At 35.5% G+C, this 14262-nt stretch overlaps 1 protein-coding gene and 1 pseudogene across 8 annotated transcripts in view; one reads left to right on the top strand and one right to left on the bottom strand.

Annotated features, from left to right (window-relative positions):
• The window catches only part of RANBP17 (RAN binding protein 17), a 314839-nt gene that overhangs the window by 221283 nt on the left and 79294 nt on the right, over positions 1-14262 (top strand). For all 8 annotated transcript variants that reach the window (XR_001181445.2, XR_006605410.1, XM_013062214.2 and 5 more), the window contains 4 exons: positions 1595-1668; positions 2711-2791; positions 12612-12675; positions 12768-12876. Coding sequence is in view for 6 of the 8 variants with exons in the window: in XM_013062214.2 (XP_012917668.1) it covers positions 1595-1668; positions 2711-2791; positions 12612-12675; positions 12768-12876 (328 nt within the window). In the remaining 2 variants the exon portion in view is untranslated. The remainder of the gene's footprint in view (positions 1-1594; positions 1669-2710; positions 2792-12611; positions 12676-12767; positions 12877-14262) is intronic.
• Positions 8731-8829, bottom strand: LOC123390879 (annotated as a pseudogene).

Below are 14262 nucleotides of genomic sequence, written 5' to 3'. Positions count from 1 at the left end.
ATTTTCCAAGGGCCCTATTTACTCTGGTCCATGAGAGAGGTTTCAGGTTATGCTGAGATAAGGGAAACTCCCCTTTCTACATACCAGTCTTCTTTTGAGCCTGCTCTGGGCTTAAAGGTTTCTGATCACTGAAGACTGGTAGTAACTCATTTCCCAAGATTGTCTCTCCCTCACTCCCTCTTCCCCCTAAACATCTTTCAAATACAGTGATGGCTTCAATCTTATGAAAGGTGAAGGCCTACTCCCATGAGCAAAGTCATAGATACAGTGATTGAAATGCATTTCTGTAAGGCTCAGAAAAGAGCAGAAGAGGCAACAGGAATGTGAACCTCAGTCTTCCCCAGCTTTTCCCTCCACCCTTCTGCCCCTTCTGTCCTTCTTTTGCCCTCTCCACTTGCCATCTCCTTTCCCTCTCTCTCTCCCACTGATTCTCTACCAGGCTGAGCAGCTTCTGCTTATAGGACTTAGGTTGAAAGCCCAGAACATGAGTTTCTACTTTGCATAGTGTTGAATATCCAGATATGAGATCTCTGGAATGAACAGCCTCCTTCCCCTGTATAACCCTATAATTCTGGGTGCTTTGTGGTGCCCTGTGATTTTTATCTCCCCTTTGTGACCTATGGCAGTATACCAAGCTGGTGTTGACATGTGAAAAGCAAAAGACATAGGGAGTGAAAGCTAAGTTGCCATACCGTACCCTAGGAAATAGGCGGATCAGGAGAAAGTGAGAGAACACAATCACAGGGGATCAAATCACAGAAGAGAAATCCCATACAGCTGGTGTCTGGCAGGGATAACCTGGAATCACACCAGAGCATCAGGGAGCATGGAGGTGTCAACCCACCTCTCAGCTTTGCCAGCCTATTAGGGAATATTCCATTGGCTGCTGGTGGCATTTTCCCACTCCAAGTGGGATATGTGTTTACAAGCTCAATGTGGCTTGGGTTGGGACTGAAATGTTGCACCCCAAAGTCTGCAACCAACACTCCCTAATTGGAAGCTGGATTCCCAGGCCCTGATGTATTCAGCAGAGAATCTGTGAGCCTGGGATTTCAGTTTCAGCATGGAAAGTAAGACCTATCTCTACATTTGGGGGAGCTTAATTGAGAGATTTTTGAGGAGAATGTCTATAAATTCTTTAATTTCCTCTTACTTTTGAAATCCTTCTTTTTACAACGAACATAATCCTGAATTATTTGATGGTTTGCTGATATCTGGAATAGATAGAAAATTTTTTTAATTGTTGGAGGCTTTATTGAAACACTCCATTTTTTAGCCCTTTATATACATACACCCATCTTCGAGAGAGGGGTGGTTTGAGAGAAAAAAATTATGTGGTGTTCTGGGAACAAACCAAGTACATGAGTGTGGGTGTGTATTTCAAAATAAGAGAGGTACTTCCTGAAAGAAAAAGAGAGTAAATTATTAAATTATACTTTTTTAAATTATTAAATTATACTTTTTTAAAAAAGATCCTTCATTTGCTCTCCCTCCCCACTCCTTTCTTCAGTGTGGATGCAACAATGCTTTAAATCTAAGTCATTTGAAAATGCATGTTAATGATAAAGCTTTTAACAATTGTGTTTTCATCCAGGTATATGCCCGTATGTCAGAAGTTTTAGGAATAACAGATGACAGCCATGTTCTAGAAACATTCATGACGAAAATGTGAGTTCTTTGATTCTTCTTTTGTTGTTGTTGCTTTGAATGTAATAGATATTTTTACCGTGTTTAAATCTCTTAATAAATTTTAGCTTTTAAATAAAAGACCTTTTTAAATTATGCTGTAATTCTTAGAATGGTAGCATTGTGCTTAATTGAAACTTAATTTCACATATTTAAAATTCACCACCCAAAGACGTTCTTATTTGTCAAGGTAGCCATACATCTGCAGTAGGCAACATCAAAATATGGTTTTAAAATGTTTACAAACTTTGATTCCTCAAGTCAGTTGGGCAGCATTTTTGTTTTTAATTAGAATGAAAATACCCAATTTCAGAGACCAACTGAAGAGATTATTGCAAACTGGAATCATTGGGAGAGGTTTGATTGCCTTAAGACAGGGCATTCATTGATTCCACCAAGAACCTATGGCTATCAGAGACATACTCATGGAAACTTCCCTTAAATCATCCTTTATAATCTGTTAGCAGAATTAACTAGCTTGTAGTCATGGACATAATTTTGTACATTTAGCCTGAATTTGTATGCCTCCATTTGGCAACCCACTTTTATCTGTGTAATGGATAGACAGTACTATGTTGCATGCAGAGAAAAGAACTACATAAATAATCATGACCATAAGAAGTGAGTTTTGGAGCCACAAGTTTGATGGTTCATTTCTTGACAGTTAACTGTGAGCCTCTATTTGATTTCCTTTGTAACTCTTGCTGTCATTCCCTAATATGTTTATTTGATGTTTCTTCTGTGAAATAGGCAATTTTTTCATTTATAAAACTAAATTTAGAGAATTATATACTATTTGGAGAACAGTGTTCTTATACATTGACTGGATATAATTTTGATAATGCCATTAAAAAGAATAGAATAGAAAATGTTCTCTAGTGGTATTTAAACCTATTTTTCAACTTTATGAGATATTTCTGCTTTAGGTTACCTAACTTACATAAATGTATGTGTTTTTCCATGCTCTCTCTATATAAGCAAATACCTTAATTACAATTAAAAGCATTTTTTCCCCCATACTTAGTGTTACAAATCTTAAATACTGGGGAAGATGCGAGCCTGTGATTTCAAGGACTCTTCAGTTCCTAAATGACCTTTCTGTTGGATATCCTTTTTACTGTACATCTGGTAATGTATAGAAACACCATAATGCATGCATTCTATTGGCTGGGTGTATATGTTTATAACGTTTGTAATTGTTTAAAACAAACCCTTCATTTAGCCTTATGTGTAAAGTATGGTTTTGAAAGATTTATATTAGCTACAAACTATGAACATTTATTTAGTCTCAATTGAATTTATATGGATATATAGATTCCTCACTAGTTAAAGTTATGTTTTTATCCATCCAGTTTAATAAATGGATACATAAGAAAGTATGCAACCTCATGTGTTTTAGTCTGTGATTTTTCTTAATTGTCAGGGAGTCCTTGTTTTAAAAGAATGCATGTAACTAATTTGAAGAAGGTCAAGATGTTCTAAAAATATTACTTTCTAAAAATTGAATTCCTGAGGGTAAATACTATAGCTTCAGTATTCTTCAATTGAAAAGAATATTATTTTGATTAGTTAAGAGGCACAAAGGAGTAATAGGAAGAAAATTATATAATTTTTTTTTACCACTTCTTAGATTATTGCTGCCACCAAATCAACAGCTTATTTACTCTAAAATAAGATTTCCCATTATGCATTAAATGTTTGGGTTTCTATCTTTAGCAGATTTTTAAAATCTAAAACCAGAATCATCCTTTCTTATTATATTATAGTTAATACTATTGTCCTGTTTCTACCAATGAGAGAGAAGCATGTAGATTGTCTTTTATATGTTAGCTATCAAATACATAGGAGTTATGAAAAATAAGTGTTGGTTTAGTTAACCACCAAGATTAGCTGAGATTTAAATATGAGAACAGCATTCTGAAAATCAGTGGCATTGGATGGAAATTTTTAATGCAGGTTTACTGCAGGAATATGTTTGTATTAGTTAAGTTTAAAATTGTGTTCCTTGGGAAACCATAAAAGATTTCCAAAGTATTAGACACCCACTTTTGTGCTGGAATTTAATATGCAACTTTTTATTGGAAAATAATCGTCCTTGTCTGGCAAAATCCACCATGCAATATTTCTGTTAGTAGGTATAATGTAATAAAGACAGGGAGGGCTATTTATCACTACAAATTTTGAGGATTTCAGGATTCTTTTTATTATTTTAATATATTTCTTTGATATTAAATCAGAAAAATGATAAATTACACCTGTCCAGGCTGTTTTTCCTTTTTACTGGAAAGTGATGTACAACCCAATTCCAGTGGTCATTTTGGCTTTTTAAGATATGTATTTTTTCTTATTAAAAAAAACCCCAACCTGTATTTTTTTTAATAATAATGCTGAAATACTCTTTATTTCTAACATATGAAGTGGTTTATAAGTACTTCCTAGTCTTGCAAACTCTGGCCTTTTCACAATGAATTACTTTGAGAGCATATTATCTGGAAAGAGGCCTATGTTATTTTACAGCACGTATCTATTGTTTAGATTTACCCTATTTTTTAGGGTGGAATTGAAATCTCATACAAAATTAATTTGATTTGTATTCTTTTCGGCATAATTTGCAAAATGTCTAATTTATTTCTGTCCACTATTTAAGTAAGATCCTTTTCCTATCATCTTATACCTCTTACATATTCTTTAATCCTAAAATTATAACCTTTTGTTTTATAAGCTGTTTAGTGCTTTTGAACACTTCTTCTTGAAGTTCATAAAAAATCATATTTTCAGAAAACTTATTAGATAAAACTTAAAAGCTATAACATTTAAACCAAAGGGTATGAATGATTTCAGCTTGGGTACATTGATTTATATTATTTTAACAATTATTTCAGGTTTCCATATTTAGAAATATATATTAGTGCAATTTGATTTCAGTGCTCAGTTATTTGAATTATAAATCATTATGTCCCTTCTAGCTGATCAGTCATGAAATATCTTTGAATTCATTTACATAATGGAATATGTGAGTGGTATGTCTATTTCAGTGCAGTTGCTGGTTACCTAATGCTTGTTTTGTTATTTCCAATCGATTCCCTTATTATAATGTGTTTTAAAATCCTGATTCTAAAGCAATGCATTATATCTGTCTTAAAAATAAGATGGCACTCTTCAGCAGTATAGAAACAGTTATGCGAGATAAAAATCATCACCAACTGACCTCTATTAATGGAAATCTATTTATATATTAATATTCAAAATATTAGTAAGGAATAACTGAAAAGTATCTTACTACAAAGTTTTTAAATGTTCCTGACTATTTTCTAATGCATGTCTTCAGATACTTTTTTTTTCTTTTTCTGTTTTTTATCTTCTTCAGAGACTCCTACTCAGTGTTTGTTTATGGTTCTCAAAGCCAGTCTGTGAACTTTGGTGTTCTTGTGTCTGACCACTTGTTTGGAAATTGAAGTCACAAAAGATCCTCAATTTTAGAAAGTGCTAAAAAGACTCAGGTTTACTTGCCTTAAGGTCATAGTCTCAAACTTTAGTGATGATCAGAATCATTAGAGTGCTTGTTAGAATACAAATTACTGGACTTGACCCCCAGAGTTTATGTTTTAGGAGGTGTTAGACTGAGGCCTGAGAATTTACATCTTCAGCAAGTTTCTGGGGATGCTAGTGGCTTAGGGACTGTGCTGTGCTTTTTAAGATAATTGGAAAATAGGACCGGATATCCTAAATAAGAAAATCAGGTACCTCTTTATAAAGACTGTCTTCACTAGGGAACGGCAGAACTGACATTTTTAGAGATAGCATAGTTCCTTTAAATCATAATGTGTGTGAGAAGGCCATTACATTAAGTCCCCAGATTTTAACTGGAGAACCTGTTGCTTTTTGCCCTAAGGTTTGAAGCTTTCCAAGTTAGTAAGACTAGTGTAATTTTAAAATTTAGTGGCCTTTTTGAGGAAAATTGGTTTTCCTATCAAATTCATTGCATGGGACATATATAATACATTTAGCAAATACATCTGAGTAGCTTTAAATTTTCAAGACTAAAATTCAAGAATTCCAGATTCTAAATAGCTTTATCTAACATGTACAGAGTTGAGATGGCTCTGTCCTGGGCTGCCCTCCACATCCAGGTTTAATACCTAAAGATCCTTTTCCCTCTTTCAAATACTTTCCAGTCATAAATTCTAGTTTCTGTCCACCTGGAAAGGAGGTGAGATTGTTCAAGTGATAGAACAAAGGAGCTGCCAAGTAAACTTATTTTAAGTGCTGAGAAAGAGGGAGGAAAGGGTGACATTTCATAAAAAAATTCTGTTTGTTTTTTAATCATCATTTCAAGGGTTTTTTCCCTTAAAAAGTAATTAATCAATATTTCTACTTAAATTCATTGTTTACTCAAATTTATGCAACAACATGTCTCACCTTGGGTTTCGGGTAGATAATAAGGAGAAAGGAAATTTCATTTTCTGTTAGGCCCTCTGTTGGTAGTTGCCCTTATTACATCATCTTCAAGAAAACTCAGAGTAGCTTTAGCTTTTTTTTTTTTTTTTTAAAGATTTTATTTATTTATTTGTCAGAGAGAGAGCGAGCGAGAGCGAGTACAGGCAGACAGAGTGTAAGGCAGAGTCAGAGGGAGAAGCAGGCTTCCCTGCAGAGCAGGGAGCCCGATGCGGGACTCGATCCCAGGACGCTGGGATCATGACCTGAGCCGAAGGCAGCTGCTTAACCAACTGAGCCACCCAGGCGTCCCAGAGTAGCTTTAGCTTTTAAAAACAGACCCCAAAGCAGATTCTGCACTAATTCGTGAATTTATCCCAACTCATTTTACCCTGTTGATTCTGTTAACTACAGTTCTTAGGATGAATAACTTCTCCATGTTATTGCAAAACCACCTCTATAATTTGCAGGGGTACAAAATGAAAATGTGGGGTTCCTTTCATAAGTTATTAAGAATTTCAGGGTACCTGGCTATAGAGATTATTTTAAAATAAAATATTAAAAAAAATTCAAGGGCACCTGGGTGGCTCAGTCAGTTAAACATCCACCTGCAGCTCAGGTCACGATCCCAGGAGCCTCGGATCAAGTGCTGCGTTGGGATCCACAGGGGGTCTGCTTCTCCCTTTGTCCCTCACCCCACTCATGTTCTCTCAGTCCCTCTCTCTCTCTCTCTCTCAAATAAAGGAATCAAGTCCTAAAAAAAAAAATTCAAGACCTCAAAAACATACCATCGAAGCAAGCGCAGGCCCTTCTAGGCATAGAAGAACCCTGTGCACGTGCATAGCATGGACATCCATGAAGCTGGCTCAGGTTCTTTGTTAAAGAAATAATTCCTTCCATTTGGCTTCACATGAGCCCTCTAAGACTTGGAGGCTATTTCCTTAGTCCCTGTACACCAGGATTTGGTGAATATAATTCCTACCCATATGCATCATAAATCTATTTATCTATCAGGAGCTTCTCTCCGTTGTTTTCATTTTTACAAACTGAAGCTTCTGCTTCCTGATTCAGGCTGCTTGGTCACCGTGATGCTTTTCTTTTTCAACCCCAAACCTCCTCCAGTTTCATTTGTCTTTTCTTGCTTTTTTTTGTTGTTGTTGTTCTGTTAGTACAAAGCCAAGAATTGCAGCCTTTTGGATTTAACACTTAGTAAGAGTTAAATAATTTAATTCCATATTCATCCTAATGATTTACTTCATATTACTGGCCTCTTTCAAGTCAGCAAATATTAATTAAGCATTTGCTAAGTACAGAGCAAAAAGACAAATGAGACACAGACCCTGTCCTCACAGATTTTAAATTCTAACAGGACTCATCCTGATCCCAGACTGCCTTTCACATATTTTTCCTAGGAGCTCAAAGTCTGTTGTTTTATTAACAGAGGTTGTTTTTTCTTTTTAAAATTTAACTTAAGTAAACTATATACTAATTGTCTGAAAGTCTGCGCATTGAAAATAATGTGGGTGAATGACATTTTGATATGTTAGCTTTGAGGGAGCTCTTTTTAGGGTCATTTAGATGTAGCTTATATGGAAGCATTAGGTATATAAGTAATATGCAAGCCAGACGTCACTGATCTTCCCAGCACTGGGGTGTGAATCCTGAACGAGGCGGGGGTCAGGTCAGATTAGGGGGTGACAGATGAAACCAAGGTGTAGAACGAAATAAGGGTGAAGGGTGAAAGTACAATTGGGTATGTCTGTTACAGGAAATATATTAGTAATAAACAGAAGTAATTCTGCTTTTGTGAAACAGTATTAACATGTATTGCTTTACTTCAGTGAATACCACCATCTCCAGATGGTTTTGAGAATGTTAAATAAAACTGATTTCAGCATATATCCCTCAGGCATACTTCTATTAACATTTCTGATCAAAAGAAACATTGATTTCTTTTTTTGTTTTCCATCTCTAGTATCCATGGAAAAGTCATCCCATAACTTACCTGCTCCATTTGGTTTTTTTCCTAGAACCAAGTGTGAGAATCCTCTCTACTCCCTTTCTATAACCCACTTACTCAAACCTTCACCCAGTTCTTTAGATTCCTGCTTCACAAGATTACCTTCCTTGAGTATTATTGTGATCTGATCATTCCTCTTCCCACAAGCCCAGAATCGCTTCTCCTTGCTTCTCAGGTCAAAGTAAAATTATTGATTAGAACTTGAGTCCTGTAAGAGTACTTGATTTATTGAGTTCTCATAACTAATTTCCTGATCTACCACTCAACCACAATCTGTACTTTATTCCCAGGCCAGGGAAGTTTATTTTACCTTCCCCTTGACATCCTTCATTATCTTTCACTGAATCACCACATATGCTCTTCTTTTCATTTGACCCATTGCAACTCAGTTAGGTCTCTTTTAAAAATTTTCAGGTCTTCCTAAAGACTTGGTGAAGGCATACTGAAACAGTTAGGATCCTTTGTCATAGTATTAACTGAAGGAACATAAACAAATCCTTTAGTTTCTCTAAGGCTCAGTTACTTCATCTATTGATAATATTCTAGCTCTTGAGATTTTGTAAGGATTAAGTAAAATAATAGATATGTCATAAAATAATAAATATGTAACAGTACATCTTTGCACAGGGGCCATGCTAATCTTCTCTATATCATTCCAGTTTTTATATATGTGCTGCTGAAGCCAGCACTTTAACAGTGTATCTGTGTTATCTAATAAAATAAGGCATCTGGTACTACTGACCCTATCACATAGTAGGTGCTCACTGAATTTTAATCCTTTCATTTCATTCCTGTCATCTTTATTTTTCTTAATTTTCCTGAACACCTAGTTCATAGCTGTATATCCAGAGGTGAATATCATATAGCTTAGTATTGGCTAGTCTTCTCTATTAGTTTGTAAACTATTAGAGATTAGGAGTCTTTTTTTTTTCCTCTTGTTTCAGAATTTCACATAGTGGGCATTTGAATCAATGTTGCCCCCTTTGTTAACTGACAAAGCTTTAACTCCTGTTCCTTATAAGTAATTATTAGTATTCCTTAAGATGCTTCATTTTGGTGAGACATATTTGGATGTTTTTTAGGTTAGTAAGGTTTATGAATATAATCTCACTTTTGAAATAATGATACTAATATTTCAGTATACTTTGTACCTCTCATCCACCTATAGTAATTTCCAACATGTCATTGTCATGTCATGTCATGTCATCCAAAATCTAACATATCTGTGAACTTTCTTCTATCATTAAGATCTAATTCTGTCTGCAAAAACTATTTGTAAACATGTATCGTTTTTAAATAATTGCTTTGATCAGTGTATCATCCTTAGTGAATATCATATGCCTACTATACTGCTCCTTTGATTCTAAAACAAAAATTGCTTTACATTTTAACATTTCTGTAAAGAAGATATGCAAATACCACAACTGATGGTATTTTACATCTTTCTTAGCACATACAGTAATGATGTTTTTTTATAACCACCGGCATTTTAGGTTTGAGGAAATGTTGTAGATACTCAGTAAAAGCTAGATACCGTGGATTGAAACCATACTTGCTACTGCTCTGCCCATCAACTACTAAAGTGTGTAATACTCCTGTAACTGAAGAAACCAGTTTGTTCTCAATTTAGGTTTCCTTTTCACCACAGATACAAATTTTCAAAACTTTCCAGCATCTGTAAGGTATACCATTTGTCTTGACTTTTTCTTTCCTTTCTTCATTTGTCGTGGTAACTATCAGTAAGACCATGCCCACCTTCCTCAGTGTTTTCATGACTACATGGATACAAACGGGAATTTCCTAGGGATTTTGTTTAGTGTGTTACTGTCAACCCAGCTACAGAGTATGCTCTGTCCTAGATGTGATGAAGGCTCATTAATGGTGGTGCCTCCTAAAAGAAGAGTTTCCCTGTTTTTTTCTGGGACCCAGTTCCCATTTCTGTTGTGTCTCAAAAAACTAGTCATCTCTATAAAGTCACTGGCCTCTTTAAAATCAAATGGATATGATGCAACCTAATGAAAAGAGCTTTTGGTGTTGAGTCTGACAGACCTGAATTTGAATCTTAGCCCTGCCATTTACATGTTCCATGCATGACTTTCACTAAATTCTCTTACTGCTGTAGGCTCCTACTACTGGTGCTGTTACAGTAGCCACCATTACTATGTTCCCTTTGAGGCGTTGTTCCAGACAAGCCTCTGGGGTCTGACCTAGTCCTGCCATGCAACTAAAATGTTCCCACCCAATGAAAGTGGTGCCTCTTCTGAGAACTTGAGTCTCTTAGAAAAGTACAAGATGAAAGTAAAAAGATTATAAATATGATGTATCCATTTGCCTTTTTAAAAAAACATTACATACTCCCTTAAGGACCGTAATAGCTTTGAGTTGAATTCCTATGAGGGAATATAAATAATCAGGTGAATTCTCATTTATTTCTTTATTGAAAAAAGTAAAAATTTATTCTTAATCTTTTTTTTTTTTTTTTTTGCTTGCTTTAGAATGTAATTAAAAGGCAGCGAGGCTGGCCTTGATACAAAGTGCACAGATGCAGTTCTACAGAAAATGTATCTTTGGCAGATGAGATTCTTCCTGCGAATGTTCTGTTTATTGCTACCATAAATATTCCATTGTCAAAACATGACTTGCTGTTTATTAGTAGCACTGACAGGAAGATTCCTATTAATGGCAGCATTCTTATTACCCATAGACCCTGTCACTTTTAACTTTGCAATTCCAGGAGAATTGTATTTGGTAATTACTTAAGATATGTCTTAGTTTATTGATCCCCACCCCTGTTTAACTGAGTGAAGTTTGAGTGGCAGTTCTTCTGCTCAGTGATTTATACTGGGAACAAATCATCAGATCTCATCCTTGTATGCAGGGAGAGACCTCCTGCCTATCATCCCCTGATCTTGTTCCCCTTCAGCCTGCCAGAAAAACACAGTGCACTGAGCACCCCCTGAGAGCAGTGCACTGAGGAAAACGAATGGGTGTGGCCCCTGCCCGTGGGAGGCTTGCAGCCTTCATATGGAGGTGAGTCAGATACACATGCTTAACATGCAGCTGGAATGGTTGCTTGAGTCAGAGGGCCTTGAATCTGAATTATACCCGTTGTCTTTTGGAAAGTTTTATTTAATTTTTTTGAATTTGTTTCTTCTTCAGAAAACCAGAAGTGATACTACCTACCCCCATGGGCTTGTGATAATTAACCCTGCAAGTAGCAAACATTCTGTATGTGTTACTTCTCTAAATCTTTGTGTCTTCCTTCCTGACTTAGAATTGGTGAAGACGTTTGCCTGCTCTGAGCCTCGCAACCATCCTGGAAGATAGCTTGGGTGTCATTTGTTGGAGAGGGAGACTAAAGGCTCAGAGGATCTGAGTATAGTACTCAGACTCATTCAGCTGATCGAATGGTGTAGTGTAGTGAAGCCAAAAGCCCAGCTTTCCTGACTCAGGTTCATTGTTTTTTCTGCTCTTTTACACCGACACAGGAATGATGAAGTAAAAGAAGAGGGTGTTTGTATATTCAGTAGAGGTTCTTACAAACACATCAGCCCTTCTTTGATGGCAGCACTGACCGGAAATTATTTAGGCCTTGCGCTGATGTTTATCATTTCTCAACTTTATTCTTCTTCTGAGTTGAACTGTTCAGGTGGTAATGTGGCCCAGTAGAGAGAGAACATGGCCTCTGTAGTCAAACCTCAGTTCAGATCACAGCATTGTAGTCCACAGTACAAATAAATTTTTACTTTTTACATTGTAGTCCACAGTAATCTTGGGCAAGTAACTTACTTTCTCTGAACTTTGGTTTTCTTATCTATGGATTAGAAATAAGAAATTATATTTAACAGGCTAATTGTGAAGATTAGGTGAATGAACACATATAAACATCTTAACACCTAGGGTGTTAGATGTAGTAGGGTCTTGAGAAATACTGGGTCATTTAAGCCTGTCCTTCAACACTTGATGACACGCGCTCAGCTGCATCTAATTGTATTCTGATCTTCTTCATCTAAAGCAGAATTTTCTCAGATTTCTAACTGGGCTCATTGTTTCTTGGAATTGAACAGTTTTCTCTTTCTGGATGGTCTATTATGAGTCTTTTATAATTATTTTTTATGAAATAATATTAAGTGAAAAGAAGTTCTCAAGTTATATCCAAAATGTAAAAAGGGTCAGTTTTAATTTTCTACTATCAAGACTTTAATAGTAAAGAAGTTTTTGTCTTAATTATAAAATTCATTTTTCCTTTCCATAACTAGAATATGTATAAGATAGGAAAAGTAATTGCACCGGTTAATAATGGATTATCATTCTTAACAGAATGAAAGACATTTCTGTAGCAATACTCTTTAGAAATAATATTGATTCTTCATAAATAGAAATTGATGCCATTATAATTCAGTGTTATTTTGTGATATATTATCTATAGATAAGACAATTATATTTCCCCAGATTCCTTAACTTCTATTACCTATATCCTTTTAAAAAAACTTGTGAAGATAGATGCCGTGAAATTCATGCTAAAAAACCACACGGTAAGTCTTACTTCCTTTCATTTGTGACTAGGATTTTCTGGGTAGTTTAGGTGAAGTGTTTGTAACTTTGGATGCCCTTTTGCTTTCAATAGAGTGAACACTTTCCCTTCCTTGGAATCAGTGACAATTACAGTGTCAGTGACTTCAGGTGCCGAACCATCTTCTACACTGCCCTCACTCGCCTTCTGATGGTAGATCTAGGTAAGGTGAAGAATTGATTCGTAACTTGATTAAGAAGGGCTCAACAATCTACTTGTGCAGTTGAAGGAGCACACTGTTAGTGAGGACCATATTTAAGTTACTAGAACTTGCCATCTTCGACAGTTTTCTGCAGCTCTCTATGATTTGGGCGTCAGAGCCAAAAGACAAATCTTTGTATTTAAAGTGGTATTTTTCACTTTGAATAGAACCTGCATTAATTCTTTACCTCGGGGTTTTCTGGGTATCCCTTGATCCATTAATTTTACTGCTATGAATCTAGGAGCAGTCTTCAATACTGAAAAGCTTTACACACAAAGATTTTTCTTTGTAATGACATTTAATCTAGAGAAAAAATGGAAATGATGTAAATATCCAGCAATAGGGAGTTGTAAAATTACAGCATATCTACTTACTTGATGGAGTAGTCTGTCCTCATTAAAATTGGGATTTGAAGATAGCACAATACATGAAATTTTATAAAATTAAGTGAAAAAGCTAGCTGTTAAACTGTGTAAATGATATGAGTGTGCCTGCGGTGTGGCTGCAGAATGCATCCAAAAAAACTTAAATTCTTTAAAAATGTTAAATGTTGTTTTGTGGTAGTGAACTATAGGTGACTTTTTCTCATTTTTGATTATTTAAAATTTTTTAAGGTGTTAACTTTTCTAATTGGAATATTAGACTTCTTTAATAATATGACTTCTTTAAAAATATCTTCCACTGAAAGGCTTAGCTAGACATATCCACAAGTACCATCCACAGGTAGATAGTACCTGAGGATGGGCACTTAAGCCTCTTTGTGGCGACCATATTATTCTGGGTTCCCATTTTCCCCCCATGTTTGAATACTGCAGGTTAATCAGTTTATAGACACAATGTCATTGTGTCATGACAGTGATATTGTCAACCGATGACAATATATCATCCTTAGAGAACATAATAGTGATGGTACTTTTTTTCATCCTTTTTCTTGTAATGTATTGATTGATCCAGCAACTTAAATGTGAATTTTTTTAAACATGATCATACAAAAGGAAAAAGGATAAATAATTTTCTTTTGCACATAAAAGACATTACTCCATGTAGTAGAAAGGTGACTGAACTGCCCTCTGTTCCACATCTGTATTATTTTCATGCATTTCAACAGAATAAATTACAAGAGAGACAAACAGCCAAAAGTTGAGCGAAATGCATCTAGAATGATTAAGGGGCTTGGTGGGATTGATTTCTAAAGAAAGATTAAAAGAACCATGTATGTATAACTTGGCTAAGTGACAACTAGGGCTTGAGGCAAAGAGAACTGTCTATAAATATTTGAAGAGTGTAAACCAGGCATGCAAAACCCAATCATCTGCTACCTTAGGCAAGTGGGAGATCTGAGTGACA

The sequence above is a fragment of the Mustela putorius genome, unplaced genomic scaffold (genome assembly GCF_011764305.1).
Source record: "Mustela putorius furo isolate JIRA1106 unplaced genomic scaffold, ASM1176430v1.1 tig00000145_pilon_pilon_pilon, whole genome shotgun sequence".
NCBI classification, from domain to species: Eukaryota; Metazoa; Chordata; class Mammalia; order Carnivora; family Mustelidae; genus Mustela; species Mustela putorius.
Note: the sequence above shows the minus strand (reverse complement) of the source record. Positions and strands in the feature narration are given on the sequence as shown.